Source organism: Eublepharis macularius, chromosome 14 (assembly GCF_028583425.1).
Source record: "Eublepharis macularius isolate TG4126 chromosome 14, MPM_Emac_v1.0, whole genome shotgun sequence".
Lineage (NCBI taxonomy): Eukaryota > Metazoa > Chordata > Lepidosauria > Squamata > Eublepharidae > Eublepharis > Eublepharis macularius.
In genome coordinates, this window is record NC_072803.1 from 2,948,627 (window position 1) to 2,967,987 (window position 19,361).

General features: G+C 44.2%; 1 protein-coding gene across 2 annotated transcripts in view; it reads right to left on the reverse strand.

Moving 5' to 3' along the window:
* Window positions 1–18,073, reverse strand: part of LOC129341955 (nicotinamide N-methyltransferase-like) — a 37,495-nt gene extending 19,422 nt beyond the window's left edge. The window contains exons 1-3 of one of the 2 annotated variants that reach the window (XM_054997322.1): window positions 17,597–18,073; window positions 14,637–14,844; window positions 1,521–1,687 (exon numbers count right to left, since the gene is read on the reverse strand). In XM_054997322.1, the coding sequence (XP_054853297.1) occupies window positions 1,521–1,687; window positions 14,637–14,844; window positions 17,597–17,741 (520 nt within the window). In that variant the 5' untranslated portion in view covers window positions 17,742–18,073. Of the gene's footprint in view, window positions 1–1,520; window positions 1,688–9,755; window positions 12,867–14,636; window positions 14,845–17,596 lie in introns of those variants that run through there. The other variant, XM_054997321.1, reaches the window with a different exon arrangement.
* Window positions 18,074–19,361: the final 1,288 nt, after the last annotated feature.

A 19,361-nucleotide genomic window follows, 5' to 3' on the forward strand; every position in this document is an offset into this window, starting at 1 on the left:
GGCAGAAAGGCAGCTTATAGATGTATCAAGAAAATGAACGGGATCTGCTGTTGCGGCTTGTCTGGATATCAGTGCTTTCCCATGTATTCCTGGGAATTATGGACCCATACCCAGCTAGGAAGGCTGTACAGCCTGCCCCCCCCCCCCCGCTTGGCCCAGTCGCCCCTTCTAAGCATCTGGTGCAGCTGACAAGATGCCCTCCAGCTGGAAACACTGAGGCTTCCAATAAGGCAACGTCCTATGGAAAGGGGGTGCAGAGCATGTCTAACAAAATAGTAAAGAGTCCAGTCGCACCTTTATTGTAGCATAAACTTTCAAGAGCCAAAGCTCTCTTCGTCAGATGCAAGCTGTGGCTCTTGAAAGCTTATGCTACAATAAAGTTGGTTAGTCTTAAAGGTGCTACTGGACTCTACTATTTTTCTACTACAGACTAACACGGCTAACTCCTCTGGACCAGTGATTTTCCATGTATTCATGTGTGATATGGTCCCATACCCAGACAGGAAGGCTATGCAGCCCGCCAGGGCACCCTCCTCCCCCCTCTAAGCATGAGGTGCAGCTGGCAAGATGCCTCTGGCTGGAGATACCACGGCCTTCCAATAAAGCAACGTCCTATGGAAAGGGGGTGCAGAGGCCTGAACGTCAAGGCCAAAGTGTAGTGCTGGTTGTGACTCTGGGCTGTGCAAGAAAATGCTGCAGGGAGAGGGGGCATGCCTCTCTCTTCCAGGCCCTCCAGACTGGATATGACAAGGGGTATACTATGCATACCTGCCTTACCACTGGAGAATCTCCCCAACACAGAAGGTAGCATGAAAAGGCTGGGGCTGCTGACCTGACCTGGGTGTTAAACTGACACAGATCACGCAATGCAAAGCAAATCAAAGACCGCAAGGTCCAAAAATGCTCCCTTGGGCTGGTAGGAGGCTGATCCCTCCCTCCTTCTCCAAAGTTACTAAGTTGCGGGGAGGAGGATAACTGTGCTCATGCCTGGCCTTTTCATATTTGTCTTCCAAGCTCAAATGCCTTCCTCCCCCCACTCCCCACTCCTGCTTCCAGAGAAGAGGGGAGCTGACTTCTTCTTTGCAGTCTCCAATGTCTATTGATGGGAGAAGCACTTCCTCCAGGATTTCCCAATGCAGGAGGTTTGAAGGGAAATAAAGTGGAAGTTTCCTCTGTATCATGTACAGGCAAGCACCTCTGCAAGCACCGAGTCAATACTGATCCATGGGGGGACGTCACATCATGACGTTTTCTTGGCAGACTTTTTGTTACGGGGTGGTTTGCCATTGCCTTCCCCAGTCATCTACACTTTACCCCCAGGAAACTGGGTACTCATTTTACCGACCTCGGAAGGATAGAAGGCTGAGTCAACCTGGAGCCAGCTGCTGTCGTGAGCAGAGTTTGGGCTGCAGTATTACAGCTTACCATTCTGCACCACGGGGCTCTTATCATACAGGGACTTGATGCCAAATATTTTGGACAATCCACAATAGTCTTGGGTCTGACTAGCACAGACTCACCTGAAATGAAGGCCCTATGGAGGTTTTTCAGAGAGAAAGTTAAAATGGTGTTTTCTGCGTGGCAGTCATTGCTAAGAGAGTAGTAGGTTTTGATGTAGTCTTTGGGAGCAAAATGCTGCTTGTAATCCTCTTTCCCAATGAAGTTCCCCTCCATGGTGTCTCCCAGCCTGCACAAAGTCCAAGTGACCCTCGTTCCCTTCTGCACCGAGTTTTAAAGCTTCCCTTTCCCCACCCCCATCCAAGGACTTTACCCCAACCCTGGAAAATAGACCTCGAACCATACAGCTGAAGGGAGGACTATTTGGAGTGGAGAGCGATCTGTGGCATATTTTTGCAGCAAACATGTTTATTTATGCAATAACTGAGCAATCGTGTAAGATTGCCAACTTTTTAACTGACTTTACTCCCGTGCCTTAAATAATTGTTGCACATGCAGATGTACAGAAGGGGAAGCTTGCGCCAGAGCTGAGAGAGGGAAAACTTTGCCCCCTGAATTTGTGTGCCAATATTTAGTCCCAATAGTTATTTAAACAGGCAAGAGAAGGGTCAATAAAACAAAGGAGATAAAGCTGTTAGCGAATTCTGCCAGCCACCTTTCAGAAAGAGTTTGGTGAATTTAATGCAGCCGTGTCCCTGCCTTTCTGAATTTGCTCAGAGGAACTTGCAAACATTAAAGGTGGGTCTGGCATGTACCTGGGCTCTCAACCCAGATTGATGGGTTGAGAGGGGAGGAGATGGGGAGGAGAAAACGGAGACCCAGGAGTGCTAACTAATCTTGTGCTTCTACATCCTGATTCCAAGCGTGGGTTAAACTAGGGTTTATTAAAAATTTTGTAGCTGGGGGGGCGTGGCTTTGCAGCAAAAGCAAATGGCCGCCTAAAGCTGAGCTCTGTCTCACCCTGAGCCCTTTAAACAACCTAACAACTGTAAAATGAATGCTATGAACAAACAAACAACAGAAAAGAAGAAAGCAAACAGCAAGGCTGCTAAAAAGCTTCAAGATTTTTTCCTGGTCTCCCAAACACCAGCAGCAGAAATCAGAGCTGAAAAAGACACACTCAAAATGGCTGCCGAGGAAAGCAGAGTAAGTAACTCTTCATCAGACTTAAGCTTACCAGCCTTACTTCAAGCTATGGAGTCTAATATCCTTCAAAAAATTTCCAATTTAACAGAGCAAATTGCAGAAATTAAAATAGACATTAACAAAGCAGTGCTAAAAGCTGAAAATGCAATGGATCTTAGCATTGCCTTGCAAAGAGATGTGCAAGACTTACAAAAAGAGAATGACTACATGCAAAATAGAATTCAAACCCTTGAACTTGCAAACCGTCAGCAGAACTTAAAATTTAGAGGGATTGAAGAATCTGAAATAATAAATGCAGATTTAATCTCTTTCCTCTCTAACTGGCTAGCCACATGCCTTCAATTAGAAGAGGGCATCAGCCCTCTAATTTCCAAAGCGTATCGCCTTGGCTACCCTAATCATCCCAAAAGGAGAAGTCCCAGGGATGTTGTAGCAACATTTGTCGATTGGAGAACAAGAAAAAAAATCTTGGAGGTGGCAAGATCACAAAACACCTTTACATACAAAGGAGCTTCTATCCTGGTGTTAACTGATCTGCCAAAGGACATTTTAAATAAAAGAAAGGAACTTAAACCAGTAACGGAGGCCTTAAGGAAAGCTAAAATCAACTATAGATGGATAAACTTTACTAAACTCCAAGTAAAACAACAAGGAGAGACCTACACAGCAGAAGACCAAGAAACTGGATTATGCCTGTTACAGAGCATTAACCTGGAACTGCCTATGGAGTTAGACAACATATCTAACAAAAGAAAGAGATCATATCCTTCAACTCCACAAAAAGGAAGCAAGATACCGATTAGGCACAACTGAAGTCTCAAACTCTGCATTAGAAATAATAGAAGCTCTAATTCCAATGACTGAAACAAATGCCATTCATAGCATCAAAATATCAACAAAGGGTTCGGGGGGGCAGATTATAAGATACAGTAATTTAATTAGCTTCCAAATTAGAATTACCCAGATATTCTGGAATTTTCCAGTAATTCAGGAGAGAAGTTTATCTCTTGAATTATAGAGGGTTATATAGGATAAGTTTCAGTTTCTTTCATTATTTTTTTCATTTTTTTTTAAATTTTATTTTTTCCCCCTTTTGGCTTATTAATCGAATTCAAGTTAAACAGAAATTTATTGATAATAGGGATTGTTATTGTTCCTATATTATAGAGTGTTACTTTTTATATCAAATAATTAGTTATAAACAAAGTTTAGAGTTATAGAAGAGTTTTACTGTTATTAGAAAGTTATATTACTACTTCAAGTTTATACGGATATTAGAAGTATTACTGTTTATAATACACAGTTAAGTATAATCAAAATTTAAAGTTATAACAAGTGCTGTATTGTCATCAGAAAATTGTCTTATCGTTCAGATTTTATATACTAAATAGCATTACTGTTACCAAATAAGTTGTTTAAAAGCTATTTCTTTAACACAAAAATAATTTATTTCTAAGAAGAAATTGGAGGGAGAAGTTACAATATGTGTTCTGAACTAAAAGTAATTTCTTATAATGTTCGAGGCTTGGGGAATCCAATTAAGAGAAAACGCATACTTACACATATAGCTAAACTTAAACCAGATATCACTCTACTTCAAGAAACACACATTCGTGCTGGTAATCCTTTAACACTGAAAGACAGATGGATTCAGACACAATACCATGCATATGGCACTTCTAAAGCACGTGGGGTTGCAATTATAGTATCCAAAAATACTCCTTTTTTTCATAAAGCTACAAAGGTTGATCCTCTGGGTAGATATATATTTGTAAAAGGAACTGTAGGCAATCACCTTCTTACAGTGGCATCCATCTATGCACCTAACCAAAGGCAAATAACCTTTATAGAAGAACTATTAATTAATCTAGAAAAATTTCAGGAAGGCGAACTGATTGTGGGTGGAGACTTTAATTTCATAATGAATCACAAATTAGATAGGTCAGACTATAAAAAATCCAATAAGAAATGTCACAATACTAAATTGGCAACATTGATTAAAAATCACAATCTGATTGATGTATGGAGACAAACTCATGCTACAGAAAAAGACTTTACTTACTACTCACCTAGACATCACATTTACACCAGAATTGACCTTATTTTAATTTCAGAAAAATTAATTAATCAGGTAAACTCAACCGAAATTGGTAACATAATCCATTCAGATCATGCTTGGACTACTTGCACCATTTCATTTAAGTCAGAAACAAAAACTGAAAAACACTGGACATTTAGTAAATCACTGCTGTACCATTCAAATCATGTTAAGGAAATTGAGAATATCATCAAACAATACATGAAAGAAAATACAACACCAGAAACAAAACCACATATTTTTTGGGACGCTTTAAAAGCTGTCACTAGAGGACATCTAATAGCATTAACATCACGAATTCACAAGGATAAGAAAGCTCAAAAACAAGAAATTACAGGGAAAATTAAACACTTGGAATTCCTACATAAACAGAATGGTAGTAAAAAAGTATACCAGAAACTAATAAATGAACGCAAACTTTTAGAAACCATAGAATCAGATAATATTCAAAAAAATCTCATATATTTAAAACAGAAACATTGGTTCAATACACCAAAGACTTTACGTATTCTCTCTTGGAGAATAAAAGAAAAGAAGGTAGCAAAATTAATCAGGGTAATCCAAGACAAAAAAGGACAAATATACACTAAATCAAAAGACATAATTAATATCTTCAGAGATTACTATAATCAACTATATACATCAAAAAAACCAAAAATAGAAAACATATCCCATTTTTTACAATCACTTAAAAATCTTAAAAAAATAGAAAAAGCACATCAGTCAAAACTGGAGAATCCAATCACCACACAAGAAATTGCAGCAGTCATACAAAAATCAAAAAACAACAAAACATCAGGACCAGACGGATTTCCTGCAGAATTTTATAAAAAATTTGCCCCACTTCTGTTACAACCCCTTACTGAAACTTGTAACATGTTACTAACATCAGGAATACAGCCTCCTTCATGGTCGACTGCTTCTATTATAGTAATTCCGAAGCAAGGCAAAGATCATAAAACCCCAGCCTCATTTCGCCCAATTTCTCTCTTAAATCAAGATTACAAGATATTTACTTCAGTTATAGCCGAACGTCTTAATTCATTTATCACTCACTATATACACAAGGACCAAACCGGCTTCATGCCCGGCAGGGATTTAACACACAATATTTATAAAACTTTAAATTTAATGTCTATATGCAAAAATCAACATACTGAAGCTCTATTCTTATCATTAGATATCGAAAAAGCCTTCGATTCCTTAGAAATATGTTATTTAGATGAAACACTATACCATATGGGCTTTGGAGAAAATTTCCGACGTATAATAAAGACAATCTATTCACAACCCACAGCGCATGTCAAAATAAATGGAAACACTTCAGACAAAATCTATCTACATAGAGGAACAAGACAAGGCTGCCCTTTGTCACCTGCTTTATTTGCAATTGCCTTAGAACCACTGACAATAGCAATCAGGGAGAACACCCAAATTCAAGGAATCGCAGTTAACTCTAAAACATATAAACTCAGTGCTTTTGCAGATGATATGCTGCTATACCTCACAAACCCAATCCTATCGCTTCAACACTTATCAAATCTTTTAAGTTTATTTGGTCAAATTTCAGGATTAGAAGTAAACTACACCAAGTCGAACATACTTCCTTTAAACACAACAACTACAACTCAATTGAATATTAAACACATATATAAATTCCAGTGGGAACCAAAAAAACTACCATATCTGGGTATAATCCTACCATCTGACCTCAACCAGTTACTAAAGTTAAATCACATAGATAAAATGGCTAAAATAAGAGCAGAATTAAGTGACTGGAATAAAAAACAATTATCATGGTATGATAGATACCATCTAATTAAATCATTTGCACTTCCCAAGTTAATTTTTCTCTTTCGAACAATTCCAATATTAATCCCACCAAAACTTTTAAAACAATGGCAAACCTTCTTCAATAAATTTTTGTGGCAAGATAAACATCCAAGAATTGCATTTACAACACTAAGATTAAAAAACACACAAGGAGGCTTTAATTTCCCAGATATTGATCTCTATCAAAAAGCTGCACGATTAAAAGATGTAATTTCTATAATACAGAAGGAAGATCATATGGATTGGATCAACCTTTTACAAAACACACAACAAAATGAATCCATTCAGGATCTTCTATGGAATAAACAACACGTCCGCCCAACAAACTCTAAACAAAACATCTTTTTTACAGCTATCCTAAAAGTATGGGATGCTTATAGAAATAAAATCACCCCCAAATATTCCAGGTTCTCTTCTTTTCTTTTTCAGGATTGGTTTCCACCGGGTCTCTCACCCGCATTCACTAAAAAATGGAGCCAAAACAACATAACAAGGCTAACTGATATTGCCTCCCGAGAAGGCTTACTAGATAAACCAGAATTGGAGCAAAAAATTAATAGTAATATATCATGGTTTATTTATTTTCAATTAAAGAATCTAGCCTCTTCTATAAACTTAAAGGACATTATGAAACAACCAAAGACTGCATTTGAACAAATTATAGATAGGAAAGGCCTTTCAAATAAAGGAGTAATCTCCAAAATTTATAATATTTTGCTACAAAACCTTAAACTTAAAACCTTAACATATCAGTCAAAATGGCACCAAGACTGTGACAAAATATTATCAAAAGAACAATGGGAAATATTATGGTCCTCTAAAATATTTAATTCATCAACAATTAGTATTAAACTACAGTCCTATAAGATATTAACAAGATGGTATCTTACACCCAAAAAATTAGCAGCTATTTACTCTCACAGTTCATCTTTATGTTGGAAAGGATGTGGGGATACAGGATCATATATACATTGCTGGTGGAAATGTCATTACATAGAAGAATTCTGGAATACAATCTTGCACCAAATCTTTTTGTTAACTGGCTACAAAATACCAAAGAAACCTGAGCTGATATTTCTGAATCAATGGGATGATATAGAGATCCCACCAATTCGACGAGACCTCATCAATGTCTTCTTAATGGCAGCAAAAAATTTAATTGCTTTAAAATGGAAATCACATACTGTACCAACAATTACCAGTTGGTATTCTAAAATATGGGACCATTTTTTATTTGAAAAAATCAATGATGGAATCTATCAAGCTGAAAATTTCCCCCAAACAACAAATTTTATGGAAAAATGGTTCCCTTTTTTTGAATACATTTCTAAAGAAAATCTATATCCTCCCAATAAAATATACCAAACAATCCTGAATCTATAATCCAAAATATATCAGATCATTCAACTTGAATTTGTCTTTCCATGTTTTACCCTTCTCTGTTATGTAGTTTTTTAACAATTTACCCATGTTGTATTTCATATTGTAAACAGTTTTGTTAATAATTGAAATAAAAATATATATATTAAAAAAAAAAAAAAAAAAAAATTTTGTAGCTGAACAGAAACGGATGAACCCGCTAGCCCGTAACTTAGCTGCTCCCCATCATAGCTGGTACGTGGCTGGGTGCTAACTGAGCGATTCTGACCACCAGGACTCCTCTGCACGCAGATTAGGGTCCTCCTAGTGCTGCCCCCAGGCCCTGTGGGGAGTGGCCTTATCTGGCCATGATATCCAGTAGGGCTACCTTTCCCCTAACTAACACAGGCTGCTTCTTCACAGGGATTTTCCACGGAGAGGTCAGCAGCAGCAGGGCCCGTCTTTCCCCCTTGAGCGGGATCAAGGGAAAGCCTGCTTGGATAGCAGGCTTTCCTGAAAGTAGGCGCTGTGGGGTTGGATCCAACCTAAATTTTCTATCAATGCAATGCAATGGGACTTTCCTGCTTCCCCTGAAGAAGATGGTTGCTTGGGAGGGTTGATTCTACAGCATCCAGGGCTGTAGCTAGCCTCACCGGCACCCAGGGCTTTTACCACATCCCAGACTCCATGGGCGCGCACACAAACCGTGCACATGCACCCAGACTGCGTGACGACGTCACTGCTCAGTTGCCCCCCACACCACCACCCACAACAACGCCTGCCGGGCGTCGCCCACAGCTGCTGCACCCGGCCAGGAGCATGTGCTGGCGGTGGCAGCAGTAAGGGGCAACTGAGCGGGAGGGCTGGGAGGCTGCCCTCTCAGTTGCCCCGCTCAGCCCCCGCGGTGCATGCTCCTGACCAGCAGCCATGCCTGGCACCCCCTCTTCATCGGCGCTGGGGGCAAGCAACCCTCTTGCCCCCTCATAGATCTGGCCCTGACTGCATCGTACCTTGCTGAGGTCCCTCCCACCTGTAAACCCTGCCATCCCTGGGCTCCCCCGCCCACATCTCCAGGGATTCCCCAAGATTTAGTGACCAGATGCTGCACCAGTGTGATAATGGACAGGAGAGGGGGAGCATTGCAGAGAGCAAAGCAGGGATGTGGCACGTGCACGCTGTCCCCGCCTGCTTAGATGCTGTTGCAGCAGAGGCACATTTTGATGCTTCTGTGTGGAAGCAGCCGCAGGGCGGCGCTTGCCAATCAAATACACTTGAATCACCAGACCCACACTAATCCTGCCGGACCCCAAGGGGCGAGGGGAGGGTGTTCCAAAGCCACAGAGCTAGGACTGAGAAGACCCAGTCCCCAGCTACCACCAGCTAGCCTCATGTGTTGCGGGGCGGGGGGGGGGGGGCTCAGAGACAGGCTATCTCATCTATTTGTTTGGTTCCTTTGGGCAGCTGGTTGGCCACTCAGAGCCAAACTACAAGTGACGCCTTACACAGGTTGGACACTTGTCAGCTTACCTCAAGTTTTGATGGGAAATGTAGGCATCCTGGTTTTACAGCTTGGCTCTCCATTACAGCTGCAAGACCAGGATGCCTACATTTCCCACCAAAACTGGAGGGAAGCTGACAAGTGTCCAACCTGTGTCAGGCGTCACTTGTAGCTTGTCTCTAAGAGAGACATAGGCTGGACTAGATGGCCCCTCTCTGGTTTTATCCGGCAGGAGCTCTTCTTGTGATCTGATCCCCCCGTTGATAACGTTCTGCTAATGTATTTACTTTTCTGTTGGACTTTGATGGTAAGAACCAATTCATTCATTGCCCCGGTGGGAAGACACAGACTCACAGGGTTGAATGGGATGCATTTGATAGTTTATTGTGAATAACATAATATAATGGCAACCAAATCCATGTATAATAAATGAAGTTAAGAAAATAAGAAAAATATTAATATAATATAAAAAGATTGCATAAAAGAGCGACCTCAAGATATATAAATATATAAAAATGTAATTCTGCTCCAAGGTTGCTAGCACGCCTTGGGAAAAGACTTGGGGGGCAGTGGAGAGATGAACCACCACACATTGCTGAGCCAGTTCTAATCCATATAACGCCAAAATAAGAGTAAAGAATTAAATTGTAATTCGTTAATTAATTTGTGATTATTTCTAGTCTGCCTTTCTTGCTGAGACTCAGGATATATTACTGGTTGTAAATCCAGGCAATCCGACGGCATAAGACAACCAATGAACAATGGCATAGGACTGGGATTTACAGAATGAGAGGACATTGCAATCAACAAGCTACCTAAATCAAGGTATGCGATAAACAGTACAAGATTTGGATCCAGTAGCACCTTAGAGTCCAACTAGATTTCCAGGGTGTGAGCTTTCGAGAGTCAAATCTCCCTTCGTCATACCCTGGAAATCTAGTTGGTCTCTACAGTGCTACTGGACCCGAATCTTGCTCTTCTACTACAGACCAACACGGCTACCCACCTAAAACCATAAACAATACAGGAAGCAGATTACAAGGTAAAGACAATGGAGTAGAAATCAGGCGATGCCGCAGAGCGCCCTCCTATTCCGTGATAAAAGCACCTTCCCGGTCGGTTCCATTCTCCTTCAGATCTCATCTCTTTTAAAAATGCCCCCCTGAACATCTGTGTTTTGCACATTCTGTGGACTGCTAAAAGTGTGGGAGCCTTCCCGACTACCACAGGCAGCCCGTTCCACAAGGCGGGAGCTACAACAGAGAATGCACGTGTACCCAGAGTTGCCGAAATTGTCCATTTGCAGTAATTTCAGTAACTTCAGAAGGCTTTGCTCAATTCTTGCATTAGAGCATATCAGGAAAGATGGTCCTACAGATGGGGTCCAAGGCCATTCAGGGCTTTGTAGGTGATAACCAGGACTTTGAAGAGAACTCATTAACTGACTGGTAATCAATGGAGCAATGGTTGTTGTCGATTTTCCTGGCTGCATAGCCGTGGTCTTGGCATTGTAGTTCCTGACATTTCGCCAGCAGCTGTGACTGGCATCTTCAGAGGTGTAGCACCAAAAGACTGAGATCTCTCAAGGGAGCGTTTGCGGAATGGGTGTGAGGTGCGAGTTCCACCTACCTGCAGGACATTTGTGCCCCCACCTTTGATGGAGCCCAGCTGACACTTGCACACTCAGTCAAGAGCTTAGGGGTTAGACTGGATCCAGCACCATCACCACCACTGGCAATGGGGCCCCTACACAGAATTGCCCCCACGTGAGCCTTGCCCCCCCCATGGCTGCCACCCCACCCCCCCCACACACACCACTGGAGGGATCTTTTTAAAAACAGTTATTGAGGTGGAAATAGTGTTAAGGTACAACAATATGTCAAATACCAGTCTTAAATTCTAACAATATGTTAATTTAATTATACCTCCCGTAGCTTAAAATCAGTAGCTGATATATCACTATTGCTTAATACAACAGCGATCTGTCAGTTAATGATTTTTGTTTCAAAAGTCCCAAAATGCTGTGCAGTGGTGTAGGGGGGAATGGGGGCCATAGTGTGTGTGGGGGGGCGGGGGGGGGGGCAGAGGGTTTCTTATGTGAACAGAACCTGCATCTAGATAGCCTGGAAAGTTGCTTTGACAACGGTCTTTCGGAAAAGACGGTGCTGGCAGCAGAGCAAGAGGAAACACAGTAAAAAGATGATCCACACGTTGTGTGGATGCTCCAATATAGATGCAGAACTGGAGCAAACTGTCCTTTTGGAGGTAATCTAAGTACACCAGTCCCGCTTGGCCCTAGGGTGAAACCGTTTAAGTCCCACAGACAATTATATCATGATTTTCTATGCAGAAAGAGTTGGGCAAATAGAAGAAATCTGGAAGAAGGCTCAAACTTTCAAAACTTTCTAATTTTGTATTGTCGAAGGCTTTCACGGCCGGAGAACGATGGTTGTTGTGGGTTTTCCGGGCTGTATTGCCGCGGTCTTGGCATTGTAGTTCCTGACGTTTCGCCAGCAGCTGTGGCTGGCATCTTCAGAGGTGTAGCACCAAAAGACAGAGATCTCTCTGTGTCACCACTGAGAGATCTCTGTCTTTTGACACTGAGAGATCTCTGTTTTTTGGTGCTACTCCTCTGAAGATGCCACCCACAGCTGCTGGCGAAACGTCAGGAACTACAATGCCAAGACCACGGCTATGCAGCCAGGAAAACCCACAACAACCATCTTTCTAATTTTTTTCATTCGTTGTCAGCTAATTAGTCTAGACAAGCTACGTGCCACAAAAAAGCTTTTTATCTGTTATTAGACCTTAATTCGTCTAAAGTGCCATATACAGGCTTTGTCTTTTTAACTTCCCCCAAACCCTAGCTATTATACCTGTTTTATAGATAGAGAATTGAGGCTGAAAGGTCAGCCCAGGGCTTCTCAATGAGCCAATGGCAGAGATAGGATACGCCCTTGGACCTCCCCAGGTCAACTGCTTAGGCTGTTTTGATCCCTTTGGGGATAGAAATCTACCCCTTTTGCTCCCTCATTGTTTTATGCCTCCTTCTCTTTGCGGGCAATGAGGAAATATTTCCCAGAGAAATCACAGACGTCAAACATATTCTTAGCAAATCTGGGCTCTTCCTGAAACTCCACAACAGCAAATCCACTTGTGTTGAGAGCATCTCTCAGGATCTCCTCGGTCAAGACCAAGAAGGAGAACTTGCGGGGGCCGACCATGTAGAAACTGCACCCCAAAACCCCAGCCGACACCAGGGTTCCCCCGAGCTTCAGCAGGGAGCTGATGTTCTTCAGAGCAGCCCGCAAGGCGCTGAGGTCCTTGCAGGCAGCCTCCAGGCATTCTACGTCAAGCAGGCAGTCAGCCTGGGGCAAGGCCACCGGTTCCAGGGGGTTGCTCCGAAGGACGTCACCATCCAGGACCTGCTTGAGGGTTCTTCTCAGCTTGGCCTCCTTCTCGGCCCATTTGTCCCTGCAGGAAATTAAAAGCAAACCAATGACTTGGCCAACGTTCAGGCAACCTCTAGCATCCCAGGCCGTAGATGTGGAAAGAGCCTTCTTTGGAAAGAACTCTCTTACACAATCAGTTCACTTAAGTGCACTTCCAGCCTTTGGCCGGTGCCTTGAATTTCTGTTTTGAATTCCCCTTGGAATTTGCACTGGGAGTTCTAGCGTCTTGTTTTTCCGGTGGTGGAACAATACTGACATTCAAATCCTTCCCAGGGCTAATTGGAGCAGAGGGCAACATGCATTAGAGGGCACAGACGTAAGCAAAGGTCACTAGCCAATTTTTCAGCTAGCTGCTCCCACTGTGCTTTTCAGAGCAGCTTGAGGCACAGAACTGGGCAGGCAATGAACCAGAGCAGAGTTGTGGAGAGGGTATCAGACTACGACAGGAGAGGCTTGGGTTCTAATCCCCTTTCAGCCATGAAAACTTGGGCCACTGGCAGGGCTGTTGTGAGGACAAATGGAGGGGAGAATCGTGCCTGCTGCTATGCTATGAGGTATTTGGAGGAGGGGCAGGATGAAAATGTTTCGATACACAGAGACTTTACACTTCTCTCCATGTTGTGAAATGCTTTGCCTGCTTTCTGTACTTCAATCACACGGCTGTTCAGGCCTGGCGGTGCTTTTCTGGTTAGCTGGCAATTGTTCAGAAGGAGGGTCGTGCCCGCCATCTGCGGCCATGTTTCTCAGGTGGTCGCAAGAGGCTCAGATTCATGGAGGGAATGGAGTTTTCTTCCAGCATACAAGTAAGAGGGAGCTGCTTTAAAGTGATGCATCAGTGGCAGCTAAGACGGACTAGATCATTTGAACTTCCTCTCTCGGTTAGTAATAATTGTGCATTTGGTACCTCTTTGGTACATTTGGTACAGAAGAGAATTTTTGAGATATAGGGGTTGGTCCTTAATTTGAAGCCTGAAATCTATCTCTTAAATTGTATCAATATCATAACTGCTGATTCCAGAGAAGTATTACTATATGCTCTAAAGGAATTTGTCTGTTGCCTGGCAAATTAGAATGGTTCTTAAAGACGTGGGAATTGTCATCATCAAACTAACAACAACTCAAAATTCTAAGAATGTTTAGATAACAAAAATTGGCAACAATTGGCTGCATTTTAAAAAAAAATCTTGTTAGAAATGAATGTATAAGAAAAGAGCGACTATACTGTGCACATTCTCTTCCTTCATTTGTTTTTAATTTGTGAACAGGATGTGTTGTTTGCCATGTAGGCTGGTTCTATTTATGTATTTTAATTTAAAAATTAGGAAAAAAGAGACCCAGGATGAACTCCTGGCTTAGCTAAGAGACACATTTCAGCCCCCACATTTGTTCAGTGTCTCTTCCTGCTCCACGCCCTCCCTGCTTCTCAGCTGATGGCCTGTTCTGTCCCCTTCCTTCAGCCATCCGGCCTTGGTGCTCCTGTCTCTCAGTCCCCCTCTCTTGTGGCCCCTCAGCCTCCCTGCCTGTCCCCACAGTCCCAGTGACTCAGTATGAGCTTCTAATCAATCTGACCTTTCCATGCCCCCCCGAAGCTGCACTGATTTCCATCATTCTATTGCCAACAATTTTCCTCCTCCCCAGCAGAAGAATGACTACAAATATTCCGTGACTTCAAGCACGGGCCGAAGCAATCGGCCCTGCCTTGAGCAGCTGACAGTGGAGCTGAGAGAATGCGGTGTGTGTGTGTGTGTGTGTGTGTTAGGTTTGGAAATGTACCTTCAGTGAGCTGCCATACCTGTTTCCTTCCAGCTCACAGACATACTTCACAATTGGGGTCCAGTCAAAAGCTCCCGGTTTGTTCTTTAGCCACTTCTCTATTTCCTGGCGGTTTCGATCAACAGGCTCTGAGGCTACGATGCTGCCAAAGGACTCGCAGGCGGAGAGGAACTGGTGAATGGTGGGGCCACTGCCCAGGTCAACCAGCGTGTCGCCTTTCAGGCGCCCTGGTGGGAAGGGAAGGACAGATCCTGAACACACAAGAAGCTGCCCGCATTGAACCAGAGCCTTGGTCCATCGAGCTCAGTGTTGCCTCCTCGGATTGGCAGCGCCTCTCCAGGCTCTCAGGCAGAGATCTTTCACATCACCTGTGGAGATGCCAAGGACTGAACCGGGGACCTTCCGCATGCAAATCAGAGGCTCTTCCACTGAGCCACAGAACCTCCCCCTTCCTCGAGAGCAAGAAGAAGATCTAGGCCAAGGAGAGGACTCTCAGCATTCCATCTTCTTCCCTGGAACTGGAAGTGACTCCCCTTCAAGCATCTTAAGGTAGACTGCAGGTCCTACACCTGTTGCAGAATGGTGCCGCCCGTTTACTGTCAGGCGCTAGACAGAGCACTCCCATTTGGCAGTCACTCCACTGGCTTCCCATCAGTTGCTGGCGAGTGTCCTTAACTGACTTATGGCGACCCCTAGTGAGGTTTTCATGGTTTGCCATTGCCTGCCTCTGCAACCCTCATCTTCACTGGAGGTCTCCCATCCAAGTACTAACCAAGGCTGACCCTGCTTAGCTTCTGAGATCTGATGAGATCAGGCTCACCTCGGCTATCCAGGTCGGGGCTCCCCATTGGATTCCAGCCTCAATTCAAGGTCACAATGACTATTATATTCAAAGCCCTTCAGGGCCTTGGCCCCTCATGTCTGTGCAACCTCCTCTCCTCCTACGTTCCGCCAGCTTTGCTCATCTGGTCAGGGCCTGCAGATGCCACAGTGCAGTTTGGCTGAATCAACAGCTGCATGTACATCTGCTTTCTTTCTGGTAGCCCCCGCCTTATGAAATGCCCTGCCTGAGTAGATCAGGGAAGCTGCCACCCTCCCGGCTTTCTGCAAACTATGCAACATGGAATTATTCAGGAGGGCTTTCTCCCCAGATTACAGGGCCATGTCATAAGAAATAGCTCAGAGAGATGCCGTGGTATGGATGGGGGCTAAGGGCCAAGATAGACGTGCGGGTTTTTAAAGAGTTGGGCCCAACTTGAGTTTCCTGCAGCTGCACAGCAGCTTTTGAGAATACATCCTACTATATAATTCCCTTAGCGTCTTCCCGATGATGCACATTTATGCTGGTGCACCTGCGCAGGTGCACCAGCATAAAAGGGTACTGTGGAAGGCCGCTTTCGAGGGCACCGCTAGTGGTGGAGGGCCAGGCCACGGCATGCCACTTTCCTCGGACCAGGGTGAGGGGGCGCGAATGGGCCACCGCCGCCCTATAAGGCCCACAGGAGCCGTGGCGCGCCACTCTCCACCTGCCCGCCCTCCAGTGGTGGTATGGGTGGGGTCTAAGGGCCAAGATAGACGTGCGGGTTTTTAAAGAGTTGGGTCTGAGCTCCCCCGCCCCTCCCTTATGCCATTTCCCCCTGTCAAAATAGCAGGGGAAGGAGTTTCCCCCCTGCTATTTTCTGTTCCACGTGAAGTAATCTGTGGCATGTGGAGCAGTGAAAAGGGGGGGGATTCCTCCTATGCTATTGTGACATGGGAAAATGGCTTGAGGGGGGAGTGAGGAACCCCTCCTCCCTCCACAGAGGCAGGTTTTGGAAATTTTTGGAAATTTTCTGTTTTTAACAGGCGTTTTCTTTTTAACTGTTGCATGGTTGCAGAAACCTGAGTTGGGTCTGGGGAACTCTTTAAAACCCTGAATCAATGTTACGCTATTCGCTACTGTCTACTGATGTAGATATGCACCTACTGGGAAGTTTCCACACTGCTAAACATGCCATGGAGATTATTTATGCTTTGTTGCAGATAAATTTCATTGCTCTGCTCAGCTTTATGCTTGTTTAAAATTTTTCTGCTACCATTCCCACTTGTATCTGTTGCCCCCTCCCTTCTGCCGTTTGTAGCCCTGGGTTGAAATTTTATTAGTAAAAAAGGTTGCACATCCAGACTGGTCAGTACAAAATCGAAAGACAAGTATGAAATCTGTGTACTGTCTCTTACTAGGAGCAACCAAATCTGTCTACCAACTCAATACTCTGTGCATCTGTCACAGCGGCGTCTCTCTAACACAAGTTTAGTCTTTAAGGTATCATAGAACTCTTGCTGTTGTCACTGCTGCAGAATTTCACCCTGTTAATGTGCTGGATCCAGCAAATGGACAGATTCGGTCTGTGCAACAACCTCCTCCCCAATCTTCCCAGCTTGGTCCCCCCCTGTCATTTGCAACCCTGGAGAAGGATATTCCAAGACAATGGGACCCGTGGGGAGTAATAGTCATCTTCACACATGCCAGGAGGCTGCTGCGCCGAGGGGGGGACGAAATCGCTCCCTCTCTCTTCCTCAGTAGAGCTCTGCTCCTGCTTCAGGCAGGAAGGAGCCATTTCACCCCCCTTTGCCCCTCCCCATGGCCACCACCAAACCCTCCAGGTGGGTCCTGCAAAATTTCTTGGCTTCAGAAACAGCTGCTGGGGGAGAGGAAAGCTTGGACGATTGGCAGCTGTCGGCACCTTCTGCTGACAAAGTGTGGGATCGAACCCGTCTCCCCTGAAAATCCTCTACCTTTCCCCATTTGTTCTCTTGGTGGATGGAACCATTTTTAATGGCTCATATATCAGAGGAACAGGACCAAATAGGGAAAACAATGTCAATTTAAGAAGACATTTCCAAATGAAATGGTAACCGTGCCTCCCTTAAAATGCCCTCAAAACTGCTATTTCACTAATCAGTCATGCAAAGGCCTGCATGCAAACCTCACAGTTGTACCTGAAGCAAAGGTCTTGCAAAAGTGTCCCAGGTAAAATTCAATGGCTTCATCACCCAAGGTGCCTCCTCCAAAATTGAAATACTCCAGATAGGCTCTGGGATCAAACTCTGCCTGGTAAATGTCTCTTGCAGTGAATTCCGCCATGGTGCACTCTCTGCAGCTTCTCGGCTTCCCTCTGCTGGCCTCTCTATCTACACAAGAAGAGACGAACACCCAGCATTTGGCCTTTGGCCATTAACCCTTCCCAGTCCCAAAAGCAGTAGAATCAACTCCATACTGAAGCATTTACGTTCTGTTTTTCAATGTACTTTCAAGCCAGTACAGGAAATTGGCTTCCTGGCTGCCCTTTCCCCTTAAGTTACCCCACTGAGCATGAACTAGAACTGATTTCTCCATTGTGCCCCCTCTCCTTTGGGGAACAGGAGGAGTTGGGGGTGGGGGCTCCCTTTAGACAGTGATAGGAGGCCATTTTCTTGAGGAGGGCTTATTTGGAATTTTATTTTGTTGGTTTTGCATTGTTATGTTTTTAATTATGATTTCTAGGCTGCCTTGACCCAGGAGGCAAAGTGGGATAGCTTAATAAATAAAACTATGCTTTTGCATACTCTCTTGCTCTTCCCTTTGTGTACAAAATGCGACTGAAAGCTCCCCACTTTGGGAAACTTTTGTAGTGTCTTCCATTGCCCTCTGCACACAAGGGAGGGAAGGGGCAGATGGTCAACCCAGATTGTGCCTGGACAAAGAATAAGTAATCCCTAGAAATTCAGAAGTGATGGCACGGTTGATTACCCACACGTGATGCAGGGCCGATACATCTGGCTAGGACTGACTCATCCTTCTGCTAATGCAAGTCCCCAAATCTTTGCATTTCCATGGCAGGAAAGCTACACCTGTGGAACATCAGCCAGTCAGGTAACCATGAATGGAACAGAAGCTCTGCCGGAAATGAAAACTGCACTTTGTGCCCCAAATACTATTCCTTTCACCACCCTTGATCATTTTCTTTAAAGAAATGTGGAGTCTGATGTCCTCCTCATATCATCTGAAGAAGGGAGCCATGAAAGCTTACGCTGGAATAAATGTTGTCAGCAGGGCTTTTTTTCAGCTGGAACGCGGTGGAACGGAGTTCTGGAGTTCCGGAACCTCTTGAAAAGTGTCACATGGCTGGTGGCCCCGCCCCCGGATCTCCAGACAGAGCGGGGGTTTAGATTGCCCTCCGCGCCACTCAGCGGCACGGAGGGCAATCTCAACTCCCCTCTGTCTGGAGATCAGGGGGCGGGGCCACCAGCCATGTGACCATTTCCACCACCTCTTTCCCCAGAAAAAAAGCCCTGGTTGTTAGTATTGAAGGTGCCGTTTTTCAATCATAGCCAGAGCTATTAAAACTACATGGTGAGAGAAAACTTAAAGGGGGGGGGGTAATGCCAAGTTCAGCTGTAACTACAGAGAATTACAGTGTTATACTAAATGCTAAATATCCAAATACAGTCCTTCCCAACTGTGCCACGGCCAACAGAAAATTCACAGGAATTTCCTGTGTCTGCCTGGCCCCAGAACGTCTGGTCACATTTTGAAACGGCCAACAAGGCAAGGCAAAGACCAACAAGATTTCCAGGGTTTAAATGTTCCGGAGTCAAGGTCCCGCCAAAGAAGTTAACGAAGGGAGCGTGCTTTTTAAAAGCTTATGCACTGAAAATCTTGTTAGTCTTTAAGGTGCTACTGGACTTAAATCTTGCTAAACCAGTTCAACTGATCTTTCCAGCT